This window comes from Labeo rohita, chromosome 13 (genome assembly GCF_022985175.1).
Source record: "Labeo rohita strain BAU-BD-2019 chromosome 13, IGBB_LRoh.1.0, whole genome shotgun sequence".
NCBI lineage: Eukaryota > Metazoa > Chordata > Actinopteri > Cypriniformes > Cyprinidae > Labeo > Labeo rohita.
Window position 1 is genome coordinate 3,156,560 of NC_066881.1, and position 17,202 is coordinate 3,173,761.

The 17,202-nt window shown below is 38.9% G+C and overlaps 1 protein-coding gene across 1 annotated transcript in view; it reads left to right on the top strand.

The window, feature by feature from the left end:
* LOC127175575 (exportin-5) overlaps positions 1–11,514 on the top strand; it is a 111,423-nt gene extending 99,909 nt beyond the window's left edge. The window contains exons 29-32 of the mRNA XM_051126726.1: positions 7,455–7,555; positions 7,656–7,763; positions 7,934–8,071; positions 9,882–11,514. Of these exons, the coding sequence (XP_050982683.1) occupies positions 7,455–7,555; positions 7,656–7,763; positions 7,934–8,071; positions 9,882–10,112 (578 nt within the window). The 3' untranslated portion in view covers positions 10,113–11,514. The remainder of the gene's footprint in view (positions 1–7,454; positions 7,556–7,655; positions 7,764–7,933; positions 8,072–9,881) is intronic.
* The last annotated feature ends 5,688 nt before the right edge of the window (positions 11,515–17,202 follow it).

Sequence of the window (17,202 nt, forward strand, 5' to 3'; positions counted from 1 at the left end):
AAGGTTTTCATTAATTTCATTAATGGCTTACAATTTTGAAATATAATTTAATTTATTACTAGTTATTATTGCTGTATTTATATATTTTCTTTTGTAGGAGAGACGTTGAAATCGACGTCGGAACATTTTTTCGTTAAATTGTTAGGTTAAAAGTGATTTAATTAAGTTGGCTTGGGAAAGCCAACTTACTGAAATCCTATTTAAACTTATTATTATTCTTCTTCTTATTTTTCTGGCCGCAAATTTTTTGGACACCTACTCCTCCTAGACCGTTCAAGCTACATACTCCAAACTCGGGTCAGATCTTCATACTGTTCTGACTTAGTGTGCTATATCTTTTCAGACTGGTTTGAGTTACGGTTTTCTTAAAAATTAATATTAAAAATCATAAAAAGTCCCATAGACTTTCATTGACCAAAAGTCCATGTCTGTTTGAACTATGTTTAATGTAAACTGCTAGAAGCCATAGATACTCAATTAAGCTTTAAGATATCTATGTTCTTTCTAACTAATAACTAATCTATCTATCTATCTATCTATCTTCAAACCTTATCTATCTATCTATCTATCTATCTATCTATCTTCAAACCTTATCTATCTATCTATCTATCTATCTATCATCTAAACTTATCTGTCTATCTATCAACCTATCTATCTATCTATCTATCTATTTATCTATCTATCTATCTATCTATCTATCTATCTATCTATCTATCTATCATCTAACCTTATCTATCTATCTATCATTCTATCTATCTATCTATCTATCTATCTATCTATCTATCATCTAAACTTCTATCTATCTATCTATCTATCATCTAACCTATCTATCTATCTATCTATCTATCTATCTATCTATCTATCTATCTATCTATCATCTAACCTTATCTATCTATCATTCTATCTATCTATCTATCTATCTATCATCTAACCTTATCTATCTATCTATCTATCTATCTATCTATCATCTAACCTTATCTATCTATCTATCTATCTATCTATCTATCTATCTAAACTTATCTATCTATCTATCATCTAACCTTATCTATCTATCTATCTATCTATCTATCTATCTATCATCTAAACTTATCTATCTATCTATCATCTAACCTTATCTATCTATCTATCTATCTATCTATCTAGAAACATGCTAGCGACATGCTAATCATGTTAGAAACATGCTAGCGACATGCTAGTAATGCTAAAAAACATGCTAGCGACATGCTAGTAATGCTAAAAAACATGCTAGCGACATGCTAATCATGTTAGAAACATGCTTTGTTAGCATGCTAGTATGCTAGTAATGCTAAAAAACATGTTAGCGACATGCTAATCATGCTAGAAACATGCTAGCGACATGCTAGTCATGTTAGAAACATGCTAGCGACATGCTAATCACGTTAGAAACATGCTAGTGACATGCTAGTCATGCTAGAAACATGCCAGCAACTTTGCTAATCATGTTAGAAACATGCTAGCAACTTTGCTAATCATGTTAGAAACATGCTAGCAACTTTGCTAATCATGATAGCACCATGCTAGTGACATGCTAATCATGATCGAAACATGCTATCGACATGCTAGTCATGCTAGAGACATGCTAGCGACATGCTAATCATGTTAGAAACATGCTAGCAACTTTGCTAATCATGCTAGAAACATGCTAGCGACATGCTAATCATGTTAGAAACATGCTAGTGACATGCTAGTCATGCTAGAAACATGCTAGCAACTTTGCTAATCATGTTAGAAACATGCTAGCAACTTTGCTAATCATGCTAGGAACATGCTAACGACATGCTAATCATGTTAGAAACATGCTAGTGAAATGCTAGTCATGCTAGAAACATGCTAGCAACATGCTAGTAACTTGGTAATAATGTTAGAATCCTCTATCTTTCCGTCGATTGACAATCTGACCAATACTATCTATCTATTTATCTGACAGACTACATTCAAACTTTAAAACTTCTAAATATATCAGACTGAAAACCATCCAAACTTAAAACTTCTTAAACTATTTAAACTTTTCAAACTTCTTAACTTTTCAAACTTTTCAAACTTTTTAAACTTTTCAAACTTTTCAGACTTTTTAAACTTTTCAAACTTTCTGGTCCGGCTTTCTCAAGCCAACTTAAAGTTTGTCTTGACAAACTTTTTTATCTAGTTTAAAACTTGTAATGGCTACAAGCCAACGAATTTGTTCTTTTGCTTTAAATTTAATGGCAGATGTAATTTTTGTTTTCAGCTACACTTTTCCTAAGCTATTGTGTTGACAAAAAATGTCATATTTGTATTTTGAATAAAAATAATAAATATGCTACAATTTGTACATTTTTTTTTCTACATTTTTTTTTTTCTGCAACACATTTTCCGTATTAACAGCATCTCGACAAGAAGAATAAAAATTAAATAAATTGTTGTACAACCTACAATTTTTTTGTTATCTCTCTCTTTCGGTTTGAATGTGAGATTCTGGAAACAGATAAAAATTTAGCTGGAACGGTCGGGTCGGGAAGAAAATTATTCTAAGCGGGCAGCGGGTGAACAAAGAGTGAATATATAGCGGGAGCGGGTGGGTGCGGAATAAAACCTTGCGGGAGCGGGCGGGACTAAAAAAACAGTCCCGCGCAGACCTCTAGCCTACGGGCCATCCTCGATCTCAGACACCTGAATCATGCCCTCATGAGATGGCTGTTCAGGATTATTACATTGAAAAATATCCTCTCGCAAGTGAGCCCAGGGGACTGGTTCTGTTTGCTGGACTTGAAAGAAGCTTACTGTCACATCCAGTGATTCTTGAGAATTCATCTTCGAGGGAGTGACTTATCACCACACAGTCCTTCCCTTTGGACTGTCCCTAGCTCCTCACACTTTTATGAAGTTCATGGATAAGGCTCTTTCCCCGCAGAGACAGATGGAAATCCGCATTCTGAATTCCCTCGATGAGTGGCTCATTCTGGCCCAGTCGGAGGATGAGTAACTATCCTACAGATCCTTCTTTCTTAGCCACTCAGGGTCAATTTTGCCAAGAGCACGCTGTCTCCCAGCTAACGGATATCATTCCTGGGAACAGTTCTTGACTCAACCTAAATGAGAGTGATAGTCATGCCAGAACATGACTGGCCATTCAGTAGTTCGCGGCCTCATTCAAAGTTGGAGCCTCTTGCCTTCTCAAGGTGTTTCAGAAAATGCTTTTGGTTGGGCCTGCTTTGCATGCGGCTCCTTCAGTACTGGCTAAAACCACAAGTTCTGTCCCATGCCTGGCATCCTGGACGCCTTCAGGTCAAGGGGGACCAGGGCTGCATAGCAGCTCTAGCACCTTGGGAAGACCGTCAGTGGATGGAACAGGGTATGTTCCTGGAAATGGTTTGCAGAAGGAAGATGGTCTTGCAGATGCCTCCAACTTAGGTTGGGGAGCACTGTTCGATGGCAAACCTGCTTTCTGCCACTGGTTGAAAGAGGAAGTTTACCTCCACATCAACTGCCTGGAGATGCTGGCAGTATGTTCACACCCTTCTGCCAGACCTAAGGGGACACCACGTCTTAGTCCACTTGGACAGCTTGGCGGTGGTGTCTTATATAAATCACCAGGGTGGTCTTTCCTCTAAGCGCTTCTTCATTCTGGTAGAGCGCATCTTGGAATGGGCTCAGCACGACTTGCATTCACTGAGAGCAACGGATGTGCCGGAAAGGTTGAACAAAGGAGCAGATATGCTATCTTGGAGCAAAGCTCCCTCGGAAAAGTGGATGCTCCACCCCTCAGATGGTTCAGACAATTTGGGAGATCTTTGGCAAGGCAGAGGTGGACCTCTTTGCCTCAGAAGACAACTCTCATCAATTGGTGGGCAGGAACAACTTGGTTGTTAGTTTTTTTTTGTTTGTTTTTTTGAGGGGGGCCAGGAGGCTGAATCCGCCTCGCTCCCCCACACTTCCTACATGGCTAAGGGCCATTACGACTGCTAGCCATCGGGCTCTGTCGCTAAAGACTATTTTGCTTCTAGCATTAGCGTCGGTCAAGCAAATAGGATATCTGCAGGTGTTCTCTGTGAGCCCTGCCTGCCTGGAATTTGGGCCCGACGGCTCTAAGGTCATCCTGAAGCCAAGGCTTGGTTATATGCTCAAGGTGCTCTCCTCTCCATTCAGAGCACAGCTGATTGCACTTTCTGTTCCCTCCCTCAGAGGAGGACCGGGAGTTGCCCTTGCTCTGCTTTGTCAGAGCCCTAAGGGTTTACATTGAGTGTTCCACCCTGTTAAGGCAGTTGGAACAGCTCTTTGTCGGCTTCGGTAACTGCATCAAGGGCATCCGGTCAGAACAAAATTTCTGGCGATATGCCTCGGGCACTGATTCGTATGCTTGTAAAACTGCAGCATAGTAATCTAGAGCTTGCTCGATTGGTAATGCAGCAGAGAGCTCTTGCGCCTTCTCTACAGAATTACTTTGCAAGAGAAGTGCTCACATATCTTTGAGCCATTTTAAGTCAAATGAGGAATCAGAGAAGTTACCTTTCGGGTTGGGAGCAGAAACAGCATCTGGCATTTTCACAGGTGAAGAAGAAATTGGGCTGAAGCGAAGCAATGGAGCGGATCCGCATAGCTTTAACGCTTCCAGCTCAAGCTTGCACACCTAAGTATCTTGTGCTTTCTCTGCCTCTACCATATACAGCTTAATTCGCTAAGCCTCACATTCTTCCCGCTTTAGTTGCAGTTCTAGTTTTTTTTACCTTAAGAGCTATCATGGGCTTGGATCAAGGATTTGTGGCCTATGTGTTAAGATCAAAGTCCAAAACTGCAGCCTTTGCCACAGCCTCCAACTTCGTTCCAACAACAGCCTCCTTGTCAGACAGCAGCACGCCAGTTTTAACTAACTCCCTAAACAGCTCCTCCTTGATTACCTGTGTACTTGCATCTCTCGAAATATCAGTGTGAAAGAAATCTGCGATCTCTATTAAATCTTTTTTTCTGCAACGATTAAACGCTTCCAGTAAAGGACATAATGTGAATGAAGTTAGATCAAAAGCCATATTGCACTACACATACTATTCCTTCCTCATCAAAAAGTGAAACAGCCAGGCAAACAATAAATGTGAAATGCAAAAGAAATGAAAGCACTTACCTCAAACAGTTGTCAGACAATGAAGTAGACACACTTCAATTAACAAAGGATGCATGAGCGCCAAATTCCTTTTACAAGCTCAAAAACATTGAATGAACATACGAACAAGCCTCCACTTATTGTTACAGCTTGTACACAATTCACAAGGGCTGAGGCATGTGGCGCACATGCTGATGATTACAGCATTTCACTAGATATGTAGTGAGACGCGTTTTTGTAAGCCTGTTTTTACTGAAGCTGGAGTTTTCCATCAAAAAAAAAAAGCTCTACTGCTGTTTCCATCAAAATAAAAGCTTAAATGTGCAGGATGAATTGCTGACAACTAGCGGTTTAAATGGGTAATGTTACTGCCGTCTAAATTCAAAATATCTCTTTCAAGTGTACAATTAGGAAAGAAGTACTGTAATTTCCCTACTGTAGTGTAAAGCAAAAATAATATATCTATGAAACATTTATTTTACAATTATTTGTTTTACAATATATGGCTATTACTCTCATAGGAACAAAAGTAATATAAAATTGTTATGCTTATGATTATTATTATTATTATTATTATACTCTAATTTGTTTGGCTTCCTAAAACACCAGTGTGAATATACTTTAGACTGAGACAGTATACCACAAATAAAAAAAGGGTTGAGTCTCCTTTAAAGGTCAGGTACAAGTCAGTTCACTGTCTTTTTCTGTCCGAAGTTTAGAACAGTTAAGAACCTGGGTTGGAGCTCTTAATTTTGAATTCTCAAAGTGCATTAGATAGAATAATTTAAAATTTACAAAATTTTTATATTTTCCCCCAAATCTTTATTTGACTTTTTTAAAAATATATATATATATTGCAATAATACTGTATCGTGGACTTCATATCATGATGATATAGTATTGTGAGATTTTTTTTTTTTTTTTTTGCTTGGTGCTTGGCATGTTCATGATGATTTTTACTCACATCACACTCATCGACAATTCATGGGTGTATAAAGTGTGTTGTAAAGCGCCACCTAAAAAATGCATGACATTTAACCATAGTAACATATCACTGCAACAATACACCCTACCATGCTCCTACAATCACGATTACCCTAATACACTGTACCTTAAAAATATTAATAACATGCAACTGCCCGCCACCTTAATGAAGAGTTCTAAGATTTTCTGTCATTTTAAGAATATTAAAACTGATATAGCCTTCCTTCAAGAGACACATTTATTCAAATTGGATCACTTTACATCAGAGACATCATGGATTTCATTCCAGATTTAATGTCAAGGCAAGAGGAACAGCTATAATGACAGAAAAGAATTTAGTTTTCACTTTCCAACATTATTGCTGACCCTCAAGAGCAGACCTGGGCAAACTCGGTCCTGGAGGGCCGGTGTCCCTGCAGAGTTTAGCTCCAACCCTGATTAAACTCACCTGAACTTGCTAAACAGTGTCTTCAGGTTTACTAGAAAGCTACAAACAGGTGAGTTTTATCAGGGTTGGAGCTAAACTCTGCAGGGACCTCGGCCCTCAAGGACCGAGTTTGTCCAGGTCTGCTCAAGAGTGTTTTAGGTTTCTGAAAAAAAAATTTGTACCCAGGTCTTGCTAATGAATGTTTATTGCCCCAATTGGGATGATGACATGTAGCCGGTTTTTCGTATACGTTTGGCCAGTCACGTATGTCACTGGTAGTTCCTATTAAAGCAATAGGCCCCAAGAAGCAGTGGTTTGCAATGAATTTATAACAGCTAAAGGGCATTGTTAGGCATGATGCAAAGTAAAGCTGTTATAATTTCACTGTAAACCACAGCTTCAGGGGCTTATTGCTTTTATAAAACGGTTATTCCATATACGTAGTAAGGTTTCACAAAATAAAACCGCATATAAGGAATGGACATGATGTGTGGCCAAGTATGGTGTCCCATATTTGGAATTTATACTCTGCATCTAACCCATTGGTGCCTTGCTCAAGGGTCTCATGATATTGAGGGTGGAGAGAGTACTGGTTATTCACTCCCCCCCACCTACAATGAATGTGGCTCAACCAATCAGGAATCAAGGACTGGAACTCTCCGTTTTATAAAATACATGTTTTAGACCGTACTCTGAAGTAGGAGCAAATTTAGTTCCCCCAAACTAAATCTAATAATCTAATTCCTTAATACTTTCCTAGTTCCGGCGGTGCAAACACGCCAAAAAGCGTGAACTTCTGCCAGTAGTTTTGGGAGCTATGCAAAGGTTCCTCAAGTGAGAAAGCCTGTATTGTAGTGTTTCATACACACCATGCTTTGTTTCATACTGGTACTGTTTTTTTTTTTTGTTTGTTTGTTTGTTTGTTTGTTTAAATCATCTGCTGTTTAGGTGACGAAGAGATGGTGTCGATGGACTCCTCACAGGGAATTCAAATAAATGCATCCTCTGATGAGCTCTCAGAATTGGGCAAGTGCCTTCTCCAGAGTGAGGTAACTTTTACACTAAACATTTCTTTGTGCTGTCAGTCACTTGTCTGGGTGAAGGTCTCTGTGAAGAGTAAAATATCCCCCCCCCCCTCCTTTTTTTTAGGATATGTATATGACTCTCCTGACTATATGTTTTAACTCCCTTTCCTGGAAGGACACTATAAACTGTCAACGGAGTGCTAGTGTGCTTTGCTGGACTTTGCTAAAACAGGTACTGATCTCTCCCTCTTAGTAAAAAGTTTAATCTAACATAGACAATTCACCACAATATTTCTGTCAGTTTGCAGTTATTATTAGAATTGCATTCTAAAAATCACATCTCATTTACTTTTGAACCTTTTGACTCATGAAAATACCGTGTGTGTGTGAATACTTTTGCAGGTGCTTGGCTGTAACCTGCTCCCGGAGGCTGTGACATGGCTGTACTCCAGTGTACTGAAGGGTCTGCAGATGCATGGGCAACACGAAGGCTGCAATGCTGCGCTAACTCAGCTGGCCTTGCTCATCTATGAGTCTCTAGTGCGTCATGCCGGCTCAGCTGTGATATCTTGAATGTGTCTCAATGGTATATGGGAAGCACATGTCGTTTGTCAATAACAAAAAGACAAACTTCATTGTTGTCCTCTTATTAACTATGATAAACTTAAAATATACAGCTTGGAAAAAATTGAGACAACTTCAAATTTTTCTTAAATCGTGTAAATCTACATGTATGGCAGCCATTCCATTCCAGTGTCTGTTGAATTTCAACACAGGCACACCTCATTCTGCTTAATGATGTACTGATTAGGTGATCACCTTAACCAAATCTTATTTAACAAGGAAAGGTATAAAAATCTCAGCTATGGTCATCACTATCCTTATGCAATAGGACCAGCTGGATAGTGGTAGTACCTTAAAAGTAATTGCATTCAGTAACTACTGACCGTGCCAAACGAGTTGAACAGTTCTAGCTTTACTGGCAAAAGGATACAGTGAACGTCAGGTTGCCTCCATCCTTAAAATTTCAAAGATGGGGTTTCATAAAAACAAGGTTAAGCTGCAGATATTGGGAACAACAAAATGGCAGACTCTTCACTGGGATGACCGCCAACTCATTCGAATGTCACTCAACAATCATAAGATGACATCTTAACCTACAAAAAGAATGCCAAACAGCAGCTGGGGTGAAGTGCTCAATGAAAACAGTTCGAAAACAGAATCCTAGGGGCAGGGCTGAAGTTGTGCAAAACTAGAAAACAGCTCTCTATCAGTGAGAAGCAAAGAAAAGTTTTAGTTTTAACCTGGTCGTCTGATGGATACCTTGAGAGGCCACAATGAGTCAAACCTTAAATGGCCAGTTCAATCAAGGTGTGGATGGAGAATCACCAGGTCAAGACCCTGTAATGGACAGTCACAAGCCATCAAACAAAGCCAAGCTACTTGAATGTTTGTGTCAGGAGTTGCATGAAGTCATACCTATAATTAGTAAAACCAGAGAAACGTATTTTTTCCAGCGCTGTTTATTAAGGGGTGGACACCCCTGCTTCAGACCAACATGAAAATTGAACTGAATTTTCACACAGCATACATAGTGTTATAAAATTAAACCCGAGTGTTGAATTTAACCCGTGAAATTTAAATATCTTAAAGAATTTTTAAGTCAACACGAGTGATTTAATCACGTCTTTAATTATAGTTTACCATCATTGGCCTCCCATGATTCCCTACTTCATCAGCAAAGGTGCATTCAGCAGTTTGGTGTAAATGTAAAATTTTATTTCACCTTAATATATAAATTGTTTTTGTTGAGTCATCTTAACGGTGTATATCCACACATAATCTAAAAACTGTATTTATTATGTTTTTCATAAAAAGTGTATTAATTTAATGTGGTGCGGGTCACACCCTTTAATGCAGGGGTGCCCAACCCTGTTCCTGGAGATCGACTTTCCTGCAGAGTTTAGTTCCAACCCTAATCAAACACACCTGTCTGTAATTATCAAGTGCTCCTTGACATTCTAATTAGCTGGTTCAGGTGTGTTTGGTCAGGGTTGGAGCTGAACTCTGCAGGAAAGTCAATCTCCAGGACCAGGGTTGAGCACCCCTGCTTTAATGTGTTTTGTCATGCTGAAATGATGTTTCAATACTCGAAATGGTCTTTATAAAAATCACTAGTGTCTGTGAAATTTAAGTCAGAGGTATGATCATGCTGATCCACATAAATGGCAGTGAGGCATCTGACACCTTGAATGCACCTTTAAACGATTATGGCAGTGACTCAACGCATTGGTGAGAAAATGTAATCAATGATGATTTAAGAGTTTTTCATTTTGATGTTTCTGTACAGAGGCCTCGATACGCTGAGCTGCGTTTCATCATGAATCAAATTCCTGATATCCATGTTGAGGCCTTGGAGCAGTTTGATCAGAAGACCATACAATCCACTGTATCAAAGGCAGGAGAGAAGAAAAAGAAGGAGCAGTTTAAAAGGCTCATTGCAGGCACTGTTGGGGTATGGCTACTTTTCTTTACTTTATTTACATTGTCACCTGTGCACATCATATTGCATGTGATCTAGTTATTTTTCATTTTTGATAATGTTGTTTAATATTGTTATTGTCTGTCTGTCTGTCAAATCAATGAATCATGAAAGAGGCACTTTTATCTTAGTCCTGTAAGGTCAAGTTAAGTACTGGTGTTATGAGATGCTATGAGGTGCTAAAATAAGCAAATTTAAATTTTTGTTCATAACTCTGGGATCGTATGATTAGAAGAGAAAAAGAGAAAATGTCTGATTTAATTTCCCTTTATAAAACTTGTTTGCCTTAAATTCTTCTATAACCAGAGTAAGAGGTTAGTAAAGTACAAAGATGTTGATGTCCCTATAAGTACTTTACTCGTACTGCGTCTGCTAAGACGCTATGGGGAAAACTCCTTTTTCACCGATGACTGAAGCCTTTTCAATAACGCAGTGTAACTGCATGGCCATTAGTTCGTGCAGTGAGTTAAAAACAAACAAATGGCAAATGAGCCTTTGGTGACAAAACTCGGCAGAATGGGCGGGGCCATCTGGCTATATAAGTAGGCATAACGCGGTAGGATCTTCCCATTTCTCAGTCTGCAGCTCGCTCACAGCTTCACCGAAAGAGTCTGTCCCTACTTCGCTCACGGCTTCCCTTCTATGAAGGTTGCCCTGCCTCTCCTGGTTGTTTTATTTCTCTCGAAATTTGCTGTGTGTGTGCCTGTGATTTCACGTGCTGAAATGAGGAAGCGCCTCCCCGTTTATATTTGAAAAAGCAACACACGCAGAGCATCTTCCATTCTAATGAAATGCAATGACAAGCCTTTCTATACCTGTTGTCCTACAAAAGAGAACATTATAACTTATTTTTACTTCACAGCATTCGAGTATTTGAAATAACTTCCTTTTGTGATCTGATGTGGCTTCTTACCATAGAATGAGGCAGACAATATATTCTACACTGTATGTCGATTATGGCTTACAAAATAGAAGAACTTTCAAATACCCGAGATGGCTTGAAGAACACAGATAAACCATATATTACTGCAGACGTGTTTATTGGCCTTACATTAAATCATTTAAAACGTTTAACATTATATATTGTTTTTATTCAGTTACAGCAGTAGCCATACCTTTCTCCATATTAGAGAAGCTGGAACGGAATGTAATCAGTGCTACTTCTTTGACGCATATGTCTATTTTCTGCTTGAGGGCGCCCTCTGGCGTCCAGTATGAATGAAACCCATCCTATTTTGCGTAAAAATCAGAAAAATAATACCTCTCTGAAAAGAATATTAAGCAGACATGTAGTAATCCACGCTTTTTCCAGTGTACAGAGGTTTACAGAAGTATTTTGTTGTTAATTAGATGCAAAAAACCACTTTGATGTGGCAAGCTATCAGAACCAAACTGAACCGAACCGAAAACTGTGGTTAAAAACCGAGGTACGTATTGAACCGTGGACTGACTGTATTGTTGCATCCCTTATATATATATATATATATATATATATATATATATATATATATATATATATATATATATATATATATATATATATATATATATATATATAATAAAATTAGGGTTGTCAGTCAACTAAAATTTTTCATCTAATTAATCGCAAAGTAGCAAGTAGACATTACAAATTGTAGCTTAAGAAAGAAATATTTTATTTGATTCAGCATAACATTTATTACACAAACATTTAGGCTGCAATGGCCTAATGTGAACTATGGAACACAAAAGAAGATCATTTGAGAAACATCTGTTTTTTTTTTTTGTTTTTTTTTGTTGTTGTTTTTTTCATATATTTTGTTCATATAATGAAATGGTAACCAAAACAGCATGTTACCAACAGTCTGAGTAAATGATGACAGAATTACATAACTAATTAAAGCTGCAAGCAGCAATGAAAGGGCCCTCGCTCCCGGGCTCACCGCTGACCGGTGACTTTAGGAAAACAGAGAGCGGTGGGCAGTATGCTTTTACTATAGTAAATATAGGAAGAATGTGTCAGTCATTAATGTAAATGTAAAACATGTAAACATGTTAAATGTAGAACAAGTTACATACTTTTAGCCTTAAGATACGTGAAGTTTGCGGCGGATCGGACATTGCATGTTTAAGTTAGTGTAAAACAAGTAATTTCCTGTTGCCAGCAGGTGGTGCTATCATCATAACGGAATATTGGCTGTTACATGCATTCAGGTCAGGACTCTTATCGAACAAGTGAAGTTTGGGGCAGATTGGACACGGCATGCATGAGTTACAACAAATTCCTCTTCCATGGCATTAATAGCATACATTAGCACTTAGTAAGTGCTGCTAGCATATTTCTAGTATGTTTAGCACAAAATGGCATATTTTGCTGTGCTTTTAATAGTCCATCACAGTGTTAAACATGTCACTTCTGGTTGCCAGCAGGTGACTATAACTGAATATGGGCATGTAGAAATCTTCAGGCCAGGACTCTTATCAAACATGTGAAGTTTGGGGCAGATTGAACATTGTTTGCATGAATTACAACAACTTCCTGTTTTATGGCTTTAACAACATGCTTTAGCACTTAGTAAGTGTTGCTAGCATGTCTGAGCATGTTTTTAGCAAGTTTAGCACTCAGTGGATTATTTTAGCTTGTTGCTAATAGTGTATCACAGTGTTAAACATCACTTCCTATCATCACTGACTATAACTGAATATGGGTATGTAAATGTGTTCAGGCCAGGACTCTTATCAACATATTTTAGCATGTTTCTAGCATGTTGCTGCCCTATTTAACACTTGTTGATACTTTTAATATGTTTCATCCATAACAGTATTAAATATGTCACTTCCTGTTGTCAGCAGGTAGCGCTATGACTATAACTGAATAAGGGCATGTAAATGTGTTCAGGCCAGGACTCTTATTAAACATGTTAAGTTTGGGGCAGATCGGACATTGCATGCCTGAGTTACAGTAATTTTCTTTTTCATTGTATTATTAGCATGCTTTAGCTAATTAGCTAAGTTTTGCTAGCATGCTTTACTATGTTTGTAGCATGTTGAAGGGACACGCCCCTCGAATTTAGCATCTCAAAGGCCTTATGATAACACTCAGCAAATTTGAAGATGATCAGATTAAAACTGTAGGAGGTGTTCGTTAAAGTACGAAAATCTGCACAAATATCGTACAGGAAATTCAGTATAACAGTCTTCCTGGTCAGACGCCTGTGCAAAGTTTCCTGAGTTTTCGAGCATGTTTAGGCCCTCAAAAATATTTTTCACTTAGGTGAAGATGAAGGAGAAACGGAGCAATTCCAATAGGGTCCTCGCACTGCAGTGCTTGGGCTCTAATTAATTAAGCTAGCGTGTTAAACTGACAGCCCTATTTTATATACATAAGATAAGATGCAGTAAGAACATGAACAAAGAAACAAAGTAAAACAAACTGACAAATACGTTAAAACAAAGATACAAATGAAATTAAAGCTGCAAGCAGCGATGAAAGGGCCCTCGCACCCGGGCTCACCGCCGATCGGTGGCGAATGGTGGGCACTATGCTTTTAACAAAGTAAATTTAGGAGGAATATGTCAAAGTCATTTATATGTGCCAATCTTCCTGCTGCCAGCTGGTGGCGCTATGCCTATAACTGAATATTGGCATGCAGTCATGCAGTCTTCAGGTCAGCATTTTTATCAAACATATGAAGTTTGGTGCAGATTGAACATGGCATGCTTGAGTGTAAGACATGGCATATCCTGCTGCCATGACATATCCAGGTGGTGCTATTATGGAATATTGGCCTTTAGATGTCTTCAGGCCAGGACTCTTGCCAAACATGTCAAGTTTGGTGCAAATTGGACATTGCATGTTTAAGTTAGTGTAAAACAAGTAATTTGCAGTTGCCAGCAGGTGGCGCTATGATTGAAATGGAATATTGGCCTTTAGATGTGTTCAGGCCAGGACTCTTATCAAACGTGAAGTTTGGGGCAGGTCGGACATTGTATGGCTGAGTTACAACAACTTCCTCTTTCATAGCATTAATAGCATGCATTAGCACTTAGTAAGTGTTTCTAGCATGTTTAGCACAATATGGCATATTTTGCTGTGCTTTTAATAGTCCATCACAGTGTTAAACATGTCGCTTCCGGTTGCCAGCAGGTGGCGCTATGACTATAACTGAATATGGGCATGTAGATATCTTCATGCTAGGACTCTTATCAAACATGTGAAGTTTGGGGCAGATTGGACATTGTTTGCATGCATTACAACAACTTCCTGTTTCATGGCTTTAACAACATGCTTTAGCACTTAGTAAGTGTTGCTAGCATGTTTGAGTGTGTTTTTAGCAAGTTTAGCACTCGATGGCTTATTTTAGTGTGTTGCTAATAGTGTATCACAGTGTTAAACGTCACTTTCTGTTGACAGTAGGTGGCGCTATGACTATAACTGAATATTAACACGTAAATGTGTTCAGGCCAGGACTCTTATCAAACATGTTAAGTTTGGGGCTGATTGGACATTGCATGCCTGAGTTACAGTAACTTCCTGTTTCATTGCATTAATAACATGTTTTAGCATATTTCTAACATGTTGTTACCCTATTTAACAGGTGTTGATGCTTTTTAAAATGTTGTTAGGCATCCATAACAGTATTAAACATGTCACTTCCTGTTGCCAGCAGGTGGCGCTATGACTGTAACTGAATATGGGCATGGGCATGTGTTCAGACCAGGGCTTTTATCAAACATTTTAGTTTGGGGCAGATTGGACATTGTATGCCTGAGTTACAGTAACTTCCTGTTTCATTGTATTATTAGCATGCTTTAGCATATTAGCTAAGTGTTGCTAGCATGCTTTGCTATGTTTGTAGCATGTTGAATATTAAGTTTGGGGCAGATTGGACATTGTATGCATGAGTTACAGCAATTTCCTTTTTCTTTGTATTAATATCATGCTTTAGCTCTTAGCTAAGTGTTGCTAGCATGTTTTAGCATGATTCTAGCATGTTGCTAGCCTATTTAAAACTTGCTAACGCTTTTTAATATGTTGCTAGGAGTCCGTAACAGTGTTAAACATGTCACTTCCTGTTGTCAGCAGGTGGCGCTATGACTATAACTGAACATGGGCACTGACGTGTTCAGGACCGGACTGTTATCAAACGTGTGAAGTTTGAGGCAGATCGGACATTGTTTGCCTGAGTTACAGCAACTTCCTTTTTCATGGAGAAACATTGAAATTTGTCAGGCCGCCAGGGACACGCCCCTCAATGAAAACTCTAGATCTTCGCAATTTAGCATTGCAAAGGCCTCATGATAACACTCAGCAAATTTGAAGATGATCGGATTAAAACTGTAGGAGGAGTTCGTTAAAGTACGAGGCCTGAAAATGGCAAAAACTGCACAAAAATCATACAGGAAATTCAATATAACAGACTTCCTGTTTGGTTTTGGATGTTGTGCCAGGAGACTTTTTTGTAGGTATTGGTGTGTTACATGTGTGTACCGAGTTTCGTACATGTACGTGAAACGTAGCTCGAGGCGCACTCCGTTGAAATTTTATAGGTGGTGCTATCGAGCCATTTTGCCACACTCACTTCTGAAAACCATATCAGATGTAAACTTTCGCCAGGTCTGACGTGTGTGCAGAGTTTTGTGAGTTTTCGAGCATGTTTAGGCCCTCAAAAATATTTTTCACTTTGGAGAAGAAGAAGAAGCGGAAGAATAAATATAGCTGCAAGCAGCGAGGACGGGCCCTCGCCGCCAGCGCATTCGCAACCCTGGTGTAGAGCTTAGATCGGGCCCAAAAAATTAAACCCGATCCTACCCGAGCCCGTGCACCTTGTGTCCGAGCCCGACCCGGTCCGACACATTAACTGTAATTATGAGCCCGAGCCCATTTTAAACCCGACTATTTTTTAATAGGTGAGCCGTTATAACAGACGTTCTCAACTACAATTCTAAGTTGTTTGAACTACAGAAATTAGTTTAGATTTATCTTAATGAAAAAATGCAACAAGGACGAAGCATGTAAACTGCATTGTTTGTTTATTCAGAATGGATCGCAAATAGATCTGAATGAAAAAAAAAAAAAGCCTAAAAAAACGTGAACAATGATAAACACAGAAAATGAAAATGTTTCCGTACCTCCGACTTTCCTCCAAACTTGCTCAAAGTTAATTCCCCCGTTTTAATTTTTTTTTTCTGTACGTCTTCAAGCTCCATGTTGCACTTAGGCTATACACATACACAATACAGCACAGCTGGCCCGGGGTTATGTGTGCAAGTGGAGGAGACGCTGTCGCGGGAGCTAGAGCGTTGCTGCGCATGACACGCGTTGCAAATTGCGCAACTTTGTAGACCTACACGTGTTGCTCAGGCCGACTTTGCTAAAATATTCGTATAATATTTATAATTATGGCATAGCTCTCCACCCAATTAGGCTAATTAAGTAATGATTAAAAAAAAAACACACACACAAATGCTTGATCATGGCCCCGCCCAGCCCGGCCCGGCCCGGCCCGAAGATAGTGGCAGGAAATATCGGCCCGACCCGGCCCACGGGTCGGGTCGGGTCAAGTCTGGGCTCGGTCTCGGGCAGAGAATCTAAACTCTACCCTGGTGCCATCAGAAGAACGGTGCCCAGCGGGCACATGCATTAACAGTATGCCTGTACCAGTTTGGATTGAAGGGTTACAGCAATAAAAGGGTTAAAATCAAAATGCTTTTAAGTCATTCTGAAACAATGAGACTGAGATGGGATTAGAGTTAAAAAGATTCCTTATCCTATGAGGTCATCTTGTGTTCATCCTTGGTATTACAGTCTTCATCTGCCAGTTTATAAGTGTGATATTTCAAATGTTTTTGCGGTCTCTGAAACATGATAAACATATTTCCTAAGAATGACTTTTTTCATATGTAAAAAGTTGTGAAGAGTTAGGATAATGCACTTTAAATGCACTCTGTCTCTCTCTGTCTCTCTCTTTCTCACACACACACACAGCCACTCAACTACCCCCAGTCACACTTACACACACACACAGACACACTTAATCCCTTCCCCCCTACACAGAGTTAGAGTGAGATCAGATGTTTAATAGTTTTTTTAATTTTCTATTTTTTGTTGATTATTTTATATCGATGGAACTAAGCATTTATTTCTCAG